The sequence below is a fragment of the Pantherophis guttatus genome, chromosome 5 (assembly GCF_059756535.1).
Source record: "Pantherophis guttatus breed Tessera chromosome 5, ASM5975653v1, whole genome shotgun sequence".
Classification (NCBI taxonomy): domain Eukaryota; kingdom Metazoa; phylum Chordata; class Lepidosauria; order Squamata; family Colubridae; genus Pantherophis; species Pantherophis guttatus.
In genome coordinates, this window is record NC_142067.1 from 115,893,359 (window position 1) to 115,913,115 (window position 19,757).

At 38.8% G+C, this 19,757-nt stretch overlaps 1 protein-coding gene across 2 annotated transcripts in view; it reads left to right on the forward strand.

The window, feature by feature from the left end:
- The first annotated feature begins 2,790 nt into the window (after positions 1-2,790).
- RBM26 (RNA binding motif protein 26) overlaps positions 2,791-19,757 on the forward strand; it is a 41,641-nt gene continuing 24,674 nt past the window's right edge. Inside the window, exons 1-7 of one of the 2 annotated variants that reach the window (XM_034417096.3) lie at positions 2,791-3,308; positions 13,011-13,129; positions 13,773-13,909; positions 14,836-14,924; positions 15,908-16,125; positions 16,917-17,177; positions 18,799-19,038. In XM_034417096.3, coding sequence (XP_034272987.2) covers positions 3,238-3,308; positions 13,011-13,129; positions 13,773-13,909; positions 14,836-14,924; positions 15,908-16,125; positions 16,917-17,177; positions 18,799-19,038 — 1,135 coding nt within the window. In that variant the 5' untranslated portion in view covers positions 2,791-3,237. Of the gene's footprint in view, positions 3,309-13,010; positions 13,130-13,772; positions 13,910-14,835; positions 14,925-15,907; positions 16,126-16,895; positions 17,178-18,798; positions 19,039-19,757 lie in introns of both variants that reach the window. The other variant, XM_060686547.2, reaches the window with a different exon arrangement.

Here is a 19,757-nt window from a genome sequence, read left to right on the forward strand (position 1 = left end):
TATAAGCCTATTTTCTAATTTACAATTTAAAATCGCATCACAAAAAAAGAAGTGCAGGGAAAGCAACAGAAAAGCCAGCTCAGATACTAGCTCTTAAAGCAGGGATGAAATCCAGCAGGTTCTGATAGATTCTGGAGAACCGGTAGCGGAAATTTTGAGTTCAGAGAACCGGTAGCGGAAATTTTGAGTAGTTCGGAGAACTGGCAAATACCACCTCTGGCTGGTCACAGAGTGGGGTGGGAATGGGGATTTTGCAGTATCCTTTCCCTGGAGTGGGGTGGGAATGGAGATTTTGCAGTATCCTTCTCCTGGAGGGGGGTGGGAATGGAGATTTTGCAGTATCCTTTCCCTGGAGTGGGGTGGGAATGGAGATTTTGCAGTATCCTTCCCCTGGAGGGGGGTGGGAATGGAGTTTTTGCAGTATCCTTCCCCTGCCATGCCTACCAAGCCACACCATGCCCACCAAGCCACGCCCACAGAACCGGTAGTAAAAAAAATTGGATTTCACCAGTGTCTTAAAATCACAACTGTTTTAGCAGGTAAGGGGAGAAAAATGTGGCTAATTCAATACAGGTAGTCCTCAACAGTTCATTCTGTGACCATTCAAAGTTAGAATGGCACTGGAAAAAGTGACTTATGACCATTTTACACACAGCCGTGGCAGCATCCCTGTGGTCATGTGATCAAAATTCAGACCCTTGGCAACTGACTCATATTTCTGATGGTTGCAGTGTTCCAGGATCATGGCTCACCTTTTGTGACCTTCTGACAAGCAAAGTGAATGCGGAAGCCAGATTCATTTAACAGCTGTGTTCCTAACTTAACAACTGAAGTGATTCGCTTAACCATTGTGGCAAGAAAGGTTATAAAATGGGGAAAATTTACTTAACAACTGTCTCTTAGCAACAGAAATTTTAGGCTCAACTGTGGTCGTAAATTGAGGACTAAGTGTAGAATGGATATGCCCTGTGACATGAGAATGGTGCAATCAAAACTAGCTGATCTCCATACAATAGCAGCAATTGAATACACTTGTTTCATCTATATCCCATCTTGATAGCACTACTGCTGCAAGATGATGATTAAAAAACAGCTAGAATCATTTTGTTGCAAATCAGAACTCCATTTTTTCTTGAAGCTTAACAGAATGACTATTAATAATAATAATTTATTGCATTTATATGCTACCCAACTCTCACAGCTCTGGGCTACTTGCAGTCATTAAAATATTTAAAAACAAAGAACAGATGAGTTATTGAACTCTTTACAATATATTACACCTAGTTAGCAGAGAAAAATTAGCATTTGACTGGATTTTTCCATTGTGTTGAAAGATGTTACATTTTTATAAGATGTAAATACAAGATAAATACAGAGTGGATATTAATCTTAGTATTCTAGGGAACCTCTAGAATCAAAAATAATCTTTTAAATATTAGACGTACAAGTAGTTCTCGACTTAAGACCACAACTGAGCCCAGAATTTCTGTTGTTAATTGAGACATTTGTTAAGTGAGTTTTGCCCCAATTTTTGACCTTTCTTGCCACAGTTGTTCAATTAATCACTGCAGTTGATGTTAGTCACCTGGTTGTTAAGTGAATCTGGCTCCCCCATTGACTTTGGTTGTCAGAAGGTCCCAAAAGAGGATCACATGATTCCTGCAACCGTCATAAATACAAGTCAGTTGCCAAGTGTCTGAATTTCAATCACATAACCAAGGAGATGCTGCAAAAGTCGTAACTGAAAAATGGTTATGTCACTTTTTTCATTGCCATTCTAACTTTGAATGGTTACTAAATGAACTGTTGTAAGTGGAGGACTACCTTTGTTTTCTTACACCTTGTAAAATATAGCTCATGATTCATGTTGCTTGCTTTTATTTAGTATCCTATTATGATTTATGTTGATAGCTTTAGTATCCTATGACTGTCACTGAGTGTTGCATCTATAATTTATGATTGTATTTATGATTATGTTGCTTGTATGTACACTAAGAAAATTCCTTTTGTGTGTCCAATCACACTTGGTCAATAAAGAATTCTGTCTGTCTGTCTATCATATCCATCATCTATCTATCTATCTCCCTCCCTCCCTCTCATCTATCAATCTACCTATTTATCTATCTACCTCCCTCCCTCCCTCCCTCCCTATCCTGCCTGCCTGCCTGCCTGCCTATCATCTATCTATCTATCTATCTATCTATCTATCTATCTATCTATCTATCTATCTATCTATCTATCTATCTATCTATCTATCTATCTATCTATCTATCTATCTATCTATCTATCTATCTATCTATCTATCTATGAAATGGACTAGTTAGTGCAGATTTCGGCAGATCCGTGAAGCCTGTGCATTATTCATTTATGCGTTATGAATTACACCCGGGGGGAAAAACAAGGTTTTAAAGCAAATATAGGATTTTTCAGGAGTTCAGTTTTCCCCCTCGCTCTTCTTTTGTCAGTCAAGAACCGACAATATATGCATAAAATCCTTCGAGAGCTGAATGCCACGAAATTTCATTTTAAGGGATGCTGATTAGGGTACGTTTACAGCGAGAATAAAGTTTTATTCCATTGGTGCGATTTCTAAAAGGCCACCGGTCGCTCTTCCGGAGAAACCCGGTAGGGGACACATTACAAGGTTGCACCTTTCCTTACGGAGGGCGGCCGTCGCTTAGCAACGGCCCCTCAGGCCGCTCTCTCGCTCTTTCTCCCTACGCGACTTCCGCGCTTCGTCCTCCCCGCCGGCCTCTCCTCTCCTCCTCCTCCTCCCACCCACCCCCGCCACTTTCTCGCGAGGTTTCCCCAACTCTCGCGACATCCCCGCGTCGCCATCTTAGTTATTCTGGCGCGGTGATCTCCGTAGTCGCTGCCGTCCGCGCCGCCGGAGGGGGAGGGGAGGGCAAAGGGGGAAAAAAAAAAGAAAAAAAAGGCGCGTAAGCGGCGGCCTTGGCAAACCGGTGCTTCGCGGGCGGCTGCACAACGGTCCGAGAGCGGAGTTTCTCTCTCTCTCACACACACACGGACCACCCACCCCCGTCCCACGGGCGGGTTTGTTGGTCCGTCCGGCAGCTGCCCGACCCTGCGGCCGGCCCGCTTGTGGCGAGGAGTGTCGCGTCAACTGTCGTTGCTGCGGTCCCGCCCCTTTCTTGGCTGGGGCCCCGGGCCCTCGCGGCCGCCGCCACTGACCGCTGCCATTGCTGCTCGGGGGAGGCGGGGCTGGGGCCGCTCTGGATGGTGGTTAAAATGATCATAGAAAACTTCGAGGCGCTGAAATCCTGGCTCAGCAAAACCTTGGAGCCCATGTGAGTAAACCCAGCCAGCCGCTGCTGCCCCCCCCTTCCTCCCTCCTTCCCCCTTTGAGGCCCCTTATAAGGGCCGGACACAACGTGTGAGTGTGTGTGTGTGTATGGTGTGTCTGGAAAGGTAGGCTGGGGTCCATACAGGCAGGGTGGCATCTTTGCTGCTGGAGAGCGATAAACAGCCCTAAATGACCCCTTTGCTGTCCAGTTGAGGGGTGATGAAAGGCCTGGAGACTGAAAACATACGGAAAAAAAAAACGATTGCAGGATTTGGATTTGGCTAGTCTAGAGAAAAGGATTGAAGGTGGGGGGGGGAACTAGTCTAGAGAAAAGTGTAATCTAAAGAAAATACGGTCTAGAGAAAAGTGTAATCTAAAGAAAATATAGAGCAGTCTATATTTAGTCTAAATATAGAGAAAATATAGAGCAGTCTAGAGCAGTGTTTCCCAAACTTGGCTATTTTAAGAGGCATGGACTTCAACTCCCAGAATTCCCCAGCCGGTATGCCTGGTTGAGGAATAGTATGCCTGGTTGAGGAATTCTGGGAGTTGAAGTCCATACATCTTCAAAAGGGTCAAGTTTGGGAAACACTGGTCTAGAGAAAAGACGAAGGAAAGACTAAGCTAGAGAAAAGGCTAGAGAAAAGGATGGGGAATACTCTAGAGAAAATACTCTAGAGAAAAGTAGACTAGAGAAAAGACGAAGTCAAAGGACTAGAGGGACTAATGGAGAAAAGATTAGTCTAGAGCCATGATGGCGAATGTATGGCACGTGTGCCAGAAGTGGCACACAGAGGCATCTCTCCGGGCACGCCAGTAGTCGCCCGTTGCTCTTCCAGTTTCCGGCGCGCACATGCGTGCTGGCTAGTTGGTCTTTGCGTGCAAATGCGCGCCAGAAACCAGAACCGGAAGCTCAGCTTCCCCACGGGCGCATGCGTGGCAGGGAACTACTCTTCCGGTTTTCAGTGCTCCTGCGCATGCACACTGGGGAGCTGCTCTTCCAGTTTCCGGCACTCCCCTGCACGCATGCACGCATACGCTCCCGTTTCGGCACTGAGTGCCGAAAAGGTTGGCCAACACTGGTCTAGAGAAAAAGATGGACTAATCTAGAGAAAAGTGTAGTCTAGAGAAGACAGTAAAAGGACTAGAGGGTCTAATGGAGAAAAGGGCTGGGGGGGACTGGTCTAGAGAAAAGGCTAGAGAAAAGATTTTTTTTAAAATTTGATTTATATGCCACCCTTCTCCGGAGACTCAGGGCGGCTTACAGTGCGTTAAGCAATAGCCTTCATACTTTTGTATATTTTATACAAAGTCAGCTTATTGCCCCCACAAACTGGGTCCTCAGTTTACCTACCTTAGAAAGGATGGAAGGCTGAGTCAACCTTGAGCCTGGCAAGATTTGAACTTACTTTAATTGCAGACAGCTGGTGTTAAATTACAGTGCTTTAGTCTGCAGAGCTATTCAGGCTCCTAAGGAAAAGAAGGATTGGAGAGACTAGAGAAAAGACTAATCTAGAGAAACGTGTAGTCTAGAGAAAAGTCAAAGGAAAAGGACTAGAGGGACTACTCTAGAGAAAAGACTAGTCTAGAGAAAAGGGCTGGGGGGACTAGTCTAGAGAAAAGACTAGTCTAAAGAAAAGAAGAACCGGGGGGACATGAGAGCAGTATTCCACTATTTGAGGGGCTGCCACAAAGAGGAAGGGGGTCAATTTATTTTACAAAGCACCTGAAGGCAGGACAAGAAACAATGGATGGAAACTAATGAAGGAGAGAAGCAACCTAGAACTAAGAACTACAGTGAGGACAATTAACCAGTGTAACAGCTTGCCTATAGAAGTTGTGGGTGCTCCATCATAGGAGGTGTTTTTAAGAAGAGATTGGACAGCCACTGTCTCAAATTGATAAGGTCTCCTTGAGAAGGGGGTTGGACTAGAAGACATCCAGGGTCCCTTTTAGCTCTATTCTGATTGATTGATTGAACCAGTAACTCTGCAAGAGACACCAAAATAGAATAAAAGGAACACTAGAAAAGCTAGATGGGAAAAAAGCAAAATATGCAGATTGATTTATGTTTTATCTTAAACTCTTCCCTTATTACCAGTGCTAGCAAAAACCCAAAACTAATGCAGTTTCACGACCTAGAAGCAGCAAAAAGCCTAGTTGTAATGGAAATCAAGCAGGTCCATGGTGTCAAAACTATAGAAAGCATTGGGTAACTGCTTTGAAATAGCAATAAGCGATACAATTCTTTTGACCAAGGCTCCTCCTGACATTTAGACGATCCAGTTGCTTTACTCCTGGATCATCTAAGCTAAGCGTAGAAGCAGGCTTGGTCAAAGGAATGTATTTCTATTTATTTCTGTTTCAAAGCATGTGATTACCCAGTGTTCTCTATAGTTTTGATACCATGATCCTGCTTGATTTCCATTGCAACTAGGTTTTTGCTGCTTTTCTGTTGTGAAACTCTGTTACTTTGCAAAGATCCATGTTACCAAAAGTACATAGAAATAACCTTTGAAATAGCAATAAATTACTTTGACCAAGCCTGCTTCTGCCGCTTAGATGATCCAGGAGGGAGGCACCTGTGTCATTCTTTTTGGTTATAGCTGGCATGGTAATAAAATAGTTTGAGATAAAACCTATGTCAGTCTGCATGTTTTGCTTTTTCAACTGGCTTTCCTACTGTTCATTTATTTTGGTAGATCCTGCAGAGTTACTGCCTTCCTGGTAACTTCACTAGAGCTGCATAAAAGCACTCGGTGACAAACATACTCAAGTAACCAGCTGTAGATATTTTTTTTTTCTATATGACTAGGAAACATATGTGTAAAACTGGTTCTTGTTGTTAAAGTGGAATCTGGATTGATTTATGGCTCCAGGGAGGATTTTCCAAGAACCATCAAACTAGGTCTTAAGTAGATAATTAATTCAATTATTTACTTCTCTTTTTGGTTCTTTGATTAATAAGATTCAGAGCAAAATCTGACCTTGTACAATTATTTAACTTACATATTGTTTTCAACAACAGTGTTTGACGGAAGTTATCTTGAATAATACAGTCCTTTTGAACCTTGAAAACAATTAATTGCCAATACATTCATATCATCAAAAATATTGTTACAGTATTCAGAAACTCATATGCAAGAATACATGTTGTAATGTGCAGTAAAGGATGGTGCAAACTTTTGTTATGCTAATGGATATTTCTCCCATTTTAATTTAACTGCTGCACAAAAGCTATGTGGAAGAATCATGGATAAATGTTCATTCCATTGTTTTGAGAAACTGAACAATAGAGTAGAACCTCTGGTCATGACCGTAATTCGTTCCATAACTTTGGTTGCAAACCAATTTGGTTGTGACGTGAAATTTGCTGCTTGCAAAAAAAATGGCGCGGAAGAGGAAATTGGCCACAAAAAAAATTTTTTTGGTTGGAACCGGTTTTGGTCGTGGTCAGAAGTGTTCGTGACCAGAGCTTCTACTGTAGATGCTTTTTGATATGCCATTATACTTTGTATGTTGGTATGGATACAGTTTATACAAACTCATCAATGAAATTTAGAAGAGTTAATATTCTGCTCAATTTGTGAACTGATTTTTCCCCAATTCCTAAAATTCTTTTCAGCACTAGAGGGGTAGCTATTATAGACAAAACATAATACTAGGATTTTTTTTTCTTTAGAAAACCATAATTTCATGTAAATAGAAATTATCATGTATGCTGTAAATGAGCTTGTAAATGTGTGACATTGAATTGGGAATCAATATTAGATTGTGGGGGTACCTAGGAAACCCCCTACCCTTTTACCTATTATTACAGCAGCAAAGTACAGTACTAGAATGGGAAAATGCATAGATTTTGGGCACAGAGGCACATTTATATTTCTTTTCAAGACCACCAGCCTTCTATGTGTAGTAGAATTATGGCATATAATGGAACTTAAAGCAGTTGAATTGCATATACAGGATGAGTTGTAATCCAGCCTATTTTTATTACATTAAAAATTGCAGTAAGGTAATATATATTTGACATAGAAACTTTCAAAATGTGACCTCATCCATCCTTCTTCCCGCATCAATATTTTGATATACAAATAGTGTTATGACTATAGTTGAGCCCAAAATTTCTGTTGTTAAGCAAGATAGTTGTTAAGTGAGTTTTGCCTTATTTTACTACCTTACTTGCCACCGTTGTTTAAATGAATCACTGCAGTTGTTAAGATAGTAACACGATCGTTAAATGAATGTGGTTTCCCCATTGACTTTGCTTGTCAAGGTCTCAAGAGGTCATCACATGACCTTGGGACACTCCAACAGTCATAAATGTGAGCCAGTTGCCAAGCATCCAGATTTTGATCATTTGACCATCAAGATGCTGCAGCATTTCGTAAGAGTGAAAAATGGTCATAGCTCACTTTTTTTAGTGCTGTTGTACCTTCGAATGGTCACTGTACAGTAATTGAGATTGTTTCGCCTTTCTCCTTCAGAATTCAGTTTAGTACATGATTTGATCAGATTTTTGGGGGGGAGCATATATGTGAATTTGGTAAACTCTAATTTGCTCATTATGTACTCTATGCATGCATGTGTATGTATATTAAAGTGACTTTTAAGTACCACATATGTTGAGATGACTTTTTTGATATCAATCTTCACAACTGTTTGTAAAGAACAATGGCTGCCCTAATGCCATTTATTTTTTATTAGGCTGAAAGTTTTTTTCATCCAACAGTAAATCAGCTACATTTACTACAAAAATAAGTTTTGATGTATCATTCTGAATAATCTTTCCTATTGTTTTCTGTCTTTCTCCCAAGCTGGAAATGTCCCTGGAGATATTATCCATGCAGGCTGGGCAAACACTTTTAGTGTTGTTAAAGTGTTGATTTACTGCACTACTCCTTGGGGTGTTTCATTTCTATCTGATTTGAACCTGTTGCTTTGGCTTTTCTCAAATTATTTTTTTTTTAGGATTTTCAAAGTAACTTCTGCTTTTGGCATTATGTTTCTTATTTGTTATTTGTTAATATTGGATGGTTGAACATTTTCATTATATGTAGACATTGTGGAAACATAAGCTCATTAAAATACAGTGTTCTTTATGCTTGCTAAATGTCCTGGGATTTTGTAAATCATTATAAAGGGAATTATGAGTAAGACGATGCTTTAATTGTAACTCTTTTGTATCTTATCTGGCAAATAAGAATGGTACAGTATAAGTGAAAATATAGCAAAGAAAGGAAAAGCTAGCAACATTGGAATAAAAATTTCGCTGAAAATATGAGAAAACAATTTTAAAACAAAATAGGGAACCATCAAAAATGAGAATATAGAGAGGGGGGACGGGGGGGTGGTAGGGGGGAAAATTATTGTAATGATTGTTAAAACTTTTTAAATAAATAAAAAATTTTTTTTAAAAAAAATTAAAAAATGAGAATATAGCAAGCAAAAAAAATACAAATAATATCTAGAGATAGATCAAAAGATCAGTAACAGCATGGAAATTGAGAATGACAAACAAGGTTTCAAAATGAAATTCCCATTTTCAGAAAATATTTTATGTACTCCCAAGATTGTTGTTAAGATCAAATTCTTTTAGCTTTTAGTTGTTTGGAGATTTTAGCAGTGGAGCATAGCTATTGTTGACTGAAAATTGATATATTATTGCCTTGGATAGTCACTTCATGCAGCTTCAGGAAGGATACTGATGGAGCAGTGAGGGAAGAAAATAGTCAGATCAACCCTTGGGATCAGTGGGGTGACAGATGTTGCTGCCAGATAGTCTTAAAACATCATCTACATTTATTTATGAGGAGATGGTACAGTTGATCCATTCAGAAGAATTCTGATACGCTTTGGGATCTCTGAAATAACAAAATTAATCATTAATCATTAATTAATCATTAATAAGGAGCCTTGGTAGTACAGTGGTTTAAAGCACCCTGTTATTAACACAGCTGCCTGCAATTACTGCAGGTTCGAATCTTACCAGGCTCAAGGTTGACTCAGCCTTCCATCCTTTCTAAGGTAGGTTAAATGAGGACCCAGTTTGTGGGGGCAATAAGCTGACTTTGTATAAATATACAAAAGTATGAAGGCTATTGCTTAATGTATTGTAAGCTGCCCTGAGTCTCCGGAGAAGGGCGGCATATAAATCAATTTTTTTTAAAAAAAAAAATCTGGATTGATTCCTTAATACTGCCAACATTTATATTTAATATTATCAGAAATATAAAAAAGTGTTCAGACTAGAAAATTGAGTACAACTATAATAATTAGAGCCAGGAATTGAAGTGTGCAGCTATTACCTATTTTGCCTCTTCTGCAGCTCTTTATTCAGTTTATTAAGATTAACAAGTTGTCAATGAAGCAGTGAGGAAACTTGTCATGTAAACAAGGTTTTGGATATGGATTTATTTTTTACATCAGGAGTAAACACATTTTCCATGCTTATCAATTCACAAACATCACAATTTATTTCATTTTCATACATGTTCATTCATACTATTGCAACGCTCTCTACATGGGGCTCCCCTTGAGGAGCACCCGGAGGCTCCAACTGGCGCAGAGTGCGGCCGCGCGGGTGGTAATGGGAGCGACATGGCGTTCCCATGTAACACCCCTCCTGCGCGAGCTGCACTGGCTCCCGGTGGTCTTCCGGGTGCGCTTCAAGGTTTTGGTTACCACCTTTAAAGCGCTCCATGGCTTAGGACCTGGGTACTTGCGGGACCGCCTACTACCACCAATAGCCTCCCACCGGCCGGTACGCTCCCATAGAGAGGGGCTCCTCCGGGTGCCGTCAGCCAAACAATGCTGACTGGCGGCCCCCAGGGGGAAAGCCTTCTCTGTGGGGGCACCTACTATCTGGAACGAGCTCCCCCCAGAGATACGGAGGATCCCGGATCTGCGCACCTTCCGCCTCACTTTAAAGACCTTACTATTTCACCAGGCGGGCCTGGCCTAATTTTCTCCCTCTTTTATAAAAGATTTTTAATTTTTAAATATCTTTTAGTATTTTATACATTCAATTTTAAATTGGTTTTAAAAGTTTGGGGTTTTAAATTTGTCGGGGCCAAAATTATTTAATTTGATTTTATTCTACCTTTAAATTTTGTATGTATGTGTTTTATTGTTTGGCTGTGCACCGCCCTGAGTCCTTCGGGAGTAGGGCGGTATAGAAATCAAATCAAATAAATAAAATAAATAAATAAAATACACATCAATTCATAATCTTTAGAACTTAATAGAGCAACATACTGTGGTTGCTAAGCTCCAGTTGGTTGCAGCTTAGGTGATGGATCTCTAGAACCTGTGAATTACAATGTCCGCTAAACCCTAAAGAGTTTGGTAAAGTGGTTAAGGCATGGGTGTCAAACTTGATAGTGCCAAATGATGTATCGCAACGTTTTTTGCCTTTGCAGAGCTGGGGTGGGCATGCCCTGCGCGGGGTGGATCCAGCCTACGGGCCGCCAGTTTGACACCCCTGGATTAAGGCATCAGGCTAGAAATAGGGAGACTTGGGAGACCATGAGTTCTAGCCCCAACATAGGCACAAAGCCAACTGAGAGACCTTGAGCTAGTGACTTTCTCTCAGGCCTAAGAAAGATAATAGCAAGCCACTTCTGAAAAAGCTTGCTAATAAAACTGCAGAACTTGTCCAGATAGTTTTCGAGAATTGGACATGATTAAATGTAAGGGCAAAAAAAGCTAGTGATACAAAATGTTTGAAGCTGTAGTTCAGCAAGATTTGAAGGACCATAGGTTTATCAATATGGTCAGTTAAAATTATATCTGTAATTGAAAGACACATACGTTTGAAATTATTTTATGAGGATTTTTCAAATAGTGTAATAGTTTAGATTTGAAAAAAGAAAAAAGTCTTTCAGAATTATCCCTACAGTCTAATTACACATGTTGGAATTTATCAGACACTAACTTTCCTATGCCGAAGAATTGAGGCCTTGGAAAAGAGGTGCTGGAGAAGACTCCTGTGAGACCCTTGGACTGCAAGGCAATCAAACCAGTCAGTCCTAGAGGAGATCCTGAAGATGAAAGTCAAATACTTTGGCCACCTAATGAGAAGGAAGGACTCACTGGAGAAAAGCCTAATGTTGAGAAAGATTGAGGGCAAAAGAAGAATGGGATGACAGAGAATGAGGTGGCTGGATGGAATCACTGAAGCAGTCGGCGTGAGCTTAAATGGACTCCAGGGGATGGTAGAAGACAGGAAGGCCTGGAGGAACATTGTCCATGGGGTCATGATGGGTTGGACACGACTTTGTGACCAACAACAATAACAAACTTTCTTTTGACAAAGCTCATATTAGAAATGTAATAAACTGCGGGTATTAGTTTTAAGGACTAAGTAATATGATATCAGAAAATGAAGTCATTTACAAACTAAAAGTAAAACTTATGTGGTATTTTCCTTTATTTTCAGCTGAAATCAGTCTTATATTCATACATTATACTATTGTTAGCGGTATTTATGATTTTCATTTAAAATTCAATCTGAAAATAAAGAATGTATTAATAATTTATTTGCATTATAATGTGCAAAATATATATCAGATAATTTGGACCCACACCAATAACAACCTTACTTGCTTTTTTAAAAAAATTAACCTAAAAACTTTAAGATCTATAAGCTTCTTTTCTGTGGTCTTTAATTCAACTCCAAATTAAAGAAAAAAAGCCCTGAAGTATATTTATATAATTTAGATATAGAAGGAATTTATACTAAAACCTTATGTTAAATGTTTAACATAAATCTTGTTTTAAATATTGCTTCTTTGTTATAACTGCTTTTTGCTGAAAGGATATGGTTCAGGAGATATCATTAAAGTATTATAAAGTTAATTTTTAATTTAGAAGAACATGCAGCCTTCCAGATATCTCTGATATATTTGAAAATGCTTCCATTTCTTTTTTTTAAATCACCTTTGAAGTCTGCTTGCTCATGACTTTAATGTTAGTGGGTTGATGGAATCTTTGTAATGTAGCTTGAGAACATTGTGTTACTCAGTTGAAGCATTAATATACAAGATTGTTGAATCTAAACAAGGTATTATTGTCATCCCATTAACATTTGAAGAAATTTTTGATTAGGAAAAATATCTGGAGATACTATATTCTCAGAAGGCTAAACTCCTTATCGTGATTACAGAAATGTTGTCTGTCTTTCAAATTTACATTACTTTGATAAAATCCTCTCCATAATTCAGCATCCTAAATAATCTTTAAGTGTACATCTCTTAAGCTTATAACTTTCTTGAAGAAGTAAAATAAAATTGAATGCTTCTTTAGTCTATTTCTGGGGAGGGGGCCTTTTGAACTAATACTTTTGTTTTTCTTTCTGCTCCTTTAAATATTTACTCACTATATTTACAGGAATAATTGCTAGATATATAATGATAATACATACTGGTAGAACAAATTCTATAATAATGCTCAATTGAAAGGAGCTTTTTAAAAAGTGTTGTTTAATATAAGAGGTAGGAAAAAGTAAAGTGTATATATTTGGAATAAAATTGAACACAAGCAGGGAATAGCTAGGAATTATGTTACGACTATAAATTAAACCTGATTTTGTTAGATATAATTTGCATCAAAACATTACACATATGGGATATGTTAAACTTAATCTATTACCTGGAAGTGAGATTTAAAAATGCCTTTATGAATTAGTTGTGTTCTTCATTTGTAGATGTGATGCAGATCCATCAGCCCTTGCTAAGTATGTTCTTGCTTTGGTGAAAAAAGATAAAAGTGAGAAAGAACTTAAAGCACTATGTGTGGATCAACTGGATGTATTTCTTCAGAAGGGTAAGTTCTTTTGAATTTAAACTTCAGAACCTAATTTCAAATTCTAATTCCATTTAAGATTTAATCCATTTGACTTTAATTACAATTTGGATAATATTTTACCAATGCCTTCATTCCCCATTGAAATATAAAACTACAGTATGACATATAACATAAGCTTTGACTGACTGATGTTTGAATGCTGCTCTTGCAAATACCGTAGCTTCACCATGAGGTTTACTTTTGAATTCTCCAAATAATACATTTTGAAAAGTTATTAGACAACTACCTAGAATAAAATAAACAACTCTCAGGCAATTAGTATGGGTTTCTTCCTTCCCTTGACTACTCAGAACGGACCTCTTTCCACTTCTGAGTATTCTAAAAGATTGCTTTTGCCTGAAAATATCATTGTCTAAGTAGCTGAATGTGTTATTATTATTATTGTGTCATTACCACAAACATTTAACATCGCATTGCAGAACCGACATAAAGTTATGTATGTTGTTTCCAAAGCTGGAAATCCTAGAATTGGTTCTATGGAAATAGAATTGTCCCAATAATGATAAAGTACAAAAATGTTAATATATCAATAATAATAGCCCTTAAGAATGTTTCTTAAATTGCCTGTTATATATTGTATACTGTTTGGGTGTCATTTCAGAGACACAGATATTTGTAGAAAAATTATTTGATGCTGTAAATACCAAGAGTTATCTACCTCCACCCGAGCTGCCATCTTCAGGAAGCCTGAAATCAGACTTCTTTCAGCATCAAGAAAAAGAAGCAAAAAAAGAAGAGGTAATAATCGGCTGTATCTTATTTTAAGCTTATGTTATACAGCAGGGCTGTCAAATTCCCAGCCCGCGGACCAGATGCGTCACGTGCTGGCCACACCTGGTTTAGCAAAGGGGGGGAAAGTCTTGATACGTCACGTGATGCCGCTGTGACAACATGAGTTTGACACCCTTGTTATACAGGTAGTCCTTGACTTACGGCCACAATTGAACCACAATTTCAGTTGCTAAGCAAGATAGATGTTAAGTAAGTTTTGCCCCATTCTATGACCTTTGTTGCCACAGTTGCTAAGTGAATCACTGTAGTTGTTAAGTTAGTAACAAGTTAAGTGATTGGTTTGTCAGAAGGTTGCAAAAAGTGATCACACGACCCCAGGACATTGCAACTCTCATAAATACATGCCAGTTGCCAAATGTCCAAATTTGATCATAATTACTGGGATGGTGCAATGCTGTGTGAAAAACTTGTCATAAATTAGTTTTTTTCAGTGCCATTGCAACTTCAAATGATCACTAAACGAATGGTTGTAAAATGACTATCTCTATCTTGTAACCTGATCTACATACTTCATTGCTGTTTTCACTTTAGTACATATGAATGGCAGTTTGTTAAAACTATGATATTTCTAGTGAATGTTTCCTAGACTTCAGTCAAAGTTAGTCCTGACAACTTATACGATAGAGATATAAAACTTAAAATATATCAGATTATGTAATACTATGAGAAACAGGTGGTAAGGTACTAATAGAGCACAGCAGCACAAAATATCCCTCATACTTTATTTATAACTTACTGTTGTGATACAGTATTTATTTATTTGGCTAAGTGTGGTTAGACACACAAGAAATTTATCTCTGGTACTTTCATTTTCACTATCTTTCATTTGGTTGTTAGAAAAAAAGATCTGTTTCATGTTCTTTTTTATCAAGATAATTAAGGAAGAAGAACGAGAGAAAAAATTCTCTAGAAGGCTTAATCATAGTCCTCCTCAGTCAAGTTCACGATACCGAGACACCAGGTAACACCTATTTTTCTCATTCTTGCAGTTGATAAATATTTCTGATTTTTAGGACAAATTCTCAAATGCTGAGATATTTATGCCAATATCACAAAGTTTACAGAGATACAAATGAAGTATCTGTGCAGAATGTGTTTTGAACAAAAAAATTAAAAATCAAAATGTTTTGTTTTGAAGTTACATTTTAAATAGACATACAAGGAAGCACATTTCATGACATATAACTTACTCACAATAGAATACTTGCATTTTAGAAAACTGCCAATATCCGGACTTTCTTCTTTTTTTACTTTGGTATTGTTAACAAAATTAGCCAGTACTGTATATGTGAAGGGCCTTTCAGGCATTAAAATTGCACTAAAATTGCAAAGTAAGTAAAGAAAGTAACATTGTTATTTTCATTATTTTGTCATAGACAATATATAGTGCTTTTATATATCCATCTCTCTATCTCTCTATATCTGTCTAGCTATCTGTCTGTCTGTCTATCGTGTTTTCCCGAAAATAAGACCCTGTCTTATATTTTTTTGAACCCTGAAATAAGCACTTGGCCTTATTGCCATGCGCTCAAAAGCCTGATTGGGTTTATTATCAGGGGATGTCTTATTTTGGGGAAAACCGGGTAGGAGTGTTTATAACTCATCAGTCTGAAAATGGAACATTGTCAAGAACCTACATCTGAAAGACCTTGAACCACTCTTGGTTTGAAGGATTAACTACCAAAAATTGCTGAACCCTCATTGCAATAGCATGTTCCAGAATTGGAATGGAATATTCAAGAGTTGTCTGGAAAATTCCTTTCTCAGATTGATGAATTTTGCATTCCTACCAGCAACCTCTTTGGCAATATTTTCTATGTTTATCTTAGGTTTTGGTTAAATATTTCTACTATTGTTGATATAAGTAGCCTTTTTATATATGGATTTTCCATTTAGAATATATAAAATTTATTCTTATAAAGTTTTCTTGTCCAAAATACTTAGAAGCAGGGATGAAAGGAAGAAAGACGACCGTTCTCGCAAGAGAGATTATGATCGGAATCCTCCACGAAGAGAGTCCTATAGAGACCGCTACAATAGAAGAAGGGGAAGGAGCCGAAGCTACAGCAGGAGCCGTAGTCGAAGCTGGAGTAAAGAAAGGTTGCGGGACAGAGATAGAGATAGAAGTAGGAGTCGCACTAGAAGTAGAACAAGAAGCAGAGGTAACTATTAACCTCAAGTATTAATGTGCACAGTGTACTTCATTTAAATAAATATAATTATAGATGTAGCATGTAGGGAGATCCACTCAGACATTCTTTGCCTTTTCTTTGAGATATGGACCAGATGTTTGGCTTTTAGCTTTCCCTTACATCAGAGGTCTCCAACCCCCGGTCTGTGTACCGGCACCGAGCCGTGGCATGCCAGAAGCTGGGCCGCGCAAACAAGCAAAGTCCTATCTGCATGATGCAGGCAGCACATGAAACCATGCTCCCACCAAGTTCACAGAAAAACCTCTCCATGGAACCGGTCCCTGGTGTTCCAAAAGTTGGGGGCAGCTGCCTAATATACTTTTTCCTTTCCTGCATATTAGAAATAGAATGGAATTATCTGACGTTCTAAGTCCAACATCCTGTCTTCTGGCTCCATTGTCCAGAGTGCTGTGAAGGAACGTTATCTGGATGCACTCCTTCCCAGAAAACCGGATACCATTCCATCACAAGCACCGTCTATTGCCGTAATTAAAAATACCTGTCTAACTCAGGACAAAATGTCCTGTATTCAAATTAATAGAAAGCTACTGATGCCCATGGGATAGAATTTAGATTTTAGAATTTATTATATTATTTGAAATGTTCACTAGTTGTGATCTTTATTTATTTATTTATTTTTGATCACATGAATTAGATTTTGGAGAGTTTTATTTTGTGAGAATTGATTAGCCTGCATAATTGTTGCCATTTTGCTTCTGTTATTCTGTCACCGTCCACAGTTCTCAACTATTCTTTTATAGAAAGAGATCTGGGGAAGCCAAAATATGACTTGGATAGAACGGAGCCGTTAGAAAACAGTTACCCTGCGGTTTCTTCTGTAACAAACATTTCATCCGCTCACTATCCTGTCCCTACGCTAAGTAGCACTATAACTGTCATCGCTCCTGCTCATCATGGAAATAGTACTACTGAAAGTTGGTCGGAATTTCATGAAGAACAGTTGGAACACAATTCCTATGGAAGGCCTCCACTACCAAAGAAACGGTGCAGAGACTATGATGGTAAGCCCAGAAAATTTTACTCAAGTATTAAAGATAAAGATGCATGTACAGGTTGTTCTCGACTTACACCCATAATTGAGCCCAACGTTACTATTGGTAAGTGAGACATTCGTTAATTGAGTTTTCCCCCTTTTATGACCCTTCTTGCCACTGCAGTTGTTAAGTTAGTAACATGGTTGTAAGTGAATGTGACTTCCCCATTGACTTGTCAGAAGGTTGCAAAAGTGATCCCATGATCCCGAACCATAGCAACCATCATAATCATGAGTCCATTGCCAAGCGTCTGTCTGAATTTTGATCACATGACTGTGGGGATGCTGCAAGAGTCATAAGTGTGAGAAACGGTCATAGGTCACTTTTTTCAGTGCCGTTGTAACTTCGAACGGTCACTAAAGAACTGTTTTAAGTCGAGGACCTGTTCTGCCCCAGCTACGGATCCCAAAGAACACAGCACACACAAACTCTGAACAAAACTTAGTTTACTCAAATAACGCAGTTTTAGCAAATGCTGGCTGTTAATAAGCGTTCTTAACAGCCTGCCAGAATTTCACAGATAAGATAGTCAGAGTCTTACTGGTGTTGGCAGAGAGCCCAGAAGCAAGGTTGCAGAGAAATCCCAACGCGATGATTAGCAAACAGGTTGTTTCCTGCAGCTTGTTACAAGCTGCGTTCTTTCTTAGAACGTTCTTTCTAAGGGCGTGGCCAATTAGCCCCAAGCCTTACTCTCGAGGAGACCTCCTCCTGAGGAACCACTCTTCCTTTTAGCAACTCTGTGCCCGTGCATTGAGAAGAGGCTCCTCCTCTTCACCCTCTTCACTTAAAGGAGCCTCTGGAGGTTCTGTAGGCCCTGACTGAATCCCTGCCTCTGGCACCACATCTTCTTCAGCCTCCTTGCTGTCCGACTCAAACGCCAGCTGCACAGGCTGCTGATGCAGCACCACACCAGCCTCCTTGTCGTCGGGATCAGCAACAATCCGCGCAGGCCGCTGGCGGGCCACAACACTACCTGTATTATTTTTATATTTCTCCTTTTCTTCCTTGAACCTCTCAGATATTAATGATCAAAGATGTTAAATATTCGCATTTGATGATTTTGTCTTCAGTAATTTATATTCTATTGTGTAAAAAGAGTTCATTGCATTGTAATGCCTTATTCTACTGCACCAAAGGGGGTCGGAAGTTAATGTCTTTTTTTTCTTTTTTCCCTTTTCTTGCCCTCCTTTTTCCCTTCTCTTTTCTCTTCCCTCTTTTCCCTACTATTTATTTTTGTATTTTCTTTGTATGCTCTATTATAAACCAATAAAAAATGATTGAAAGATGAAAATAAATAAAAATATAAATAAAGAATTGTTGTAAATCGAGGAGTATCTGTATTTTATATTTCTCCTTTTTTTTCCTTGAACCCCTCAGATATTAATGGTCAAAGATCTTCAATATTCACAGATGATTTTGTCTTTAGTATTTTATATACTATTGTGTAGTGGTATCAAAAAATAAAAGTTCATTGCATTGTAATGTATTCAGCGATTGCATGGCCACATTCGTCACGTTTATTAAGAATGCTGCGCAGTTCCAGAATGCTACACGCTTTCCTAACTTTACTTTGCTTTCCTTTTTTCAGAGAAAGGTTTTTGTATGAGAGGAGATATGTGTCCCTTTGATCATGGAAGTGACCCTGTAGTTGTAGAAGATGTGAACCTTCCAGGCATACTGCCTTTTCCAGCGCAGCCTCCAGTTGTTGAAGGACCTCCTCCTCCGGGACTTCCTCCTCCACCACCTATTCTTACTCCTCCTCCTGTAAACCTTAGACCGCCTGTTCCACCTCCAGGCCCTTTACCACCTAGTCTTCCACCTGTTACAGGTAGGTTCTGTAAATTCTAAATCTGCTGGCTGCAAACGTTACACATTGTACGTCTGGGTAGAGTTTATCAGTCACGGTTGGGTTTTGTTGAAATTGATATAATTTCTAGTCAATTCTAAAATGTGTGAAATAAAATTGGTTTTATCTAAAATATGGGAGTGGAGAAACATACAGTTCTCACTTGTCTTAATGGAAACCTGGCAAAGCTAGTGTAGCCCTTCTGAAATGTACCTATCGGAACTTTTTTTAGATGCCCTGCAGCCATGGTTAGGACAGGTGATTTTTTTTTTTTCTTGAGACCTTGGCTGAGATCAGATGTGCTTGCCTTTGTACATGGATGGATGAGATGTCCATGGAAATTCTCAGTCATCCAAGTCATGGTTGTCTCAATGGTGCTTTTTCAAAAGGCAACTGGACTATGTTTTTTTCCTTGAGGAAGAAGACGCTTCATTTCTCATCCAGTGATTGATGAAGCTTGGATGAGAAGAGAAACTTCTTCCTCATGGAAAAAAAACATATCCCAGTTGCCTTTTGAAAAAAAGCACTTTTGAGACGTGGGTAGGTGAGAGTGTCTATATACAGTAGTGGTCAAAATTGTGGAAATCTTTTGGGGAAAGTGTATTTTCTAAAACTAGCTAATAACATCATTTTTGGGGGGGAGTAGTACCATGAAATTATATATCAATGGAAAGAATTTAATCAAGAATGTAATGCAATAA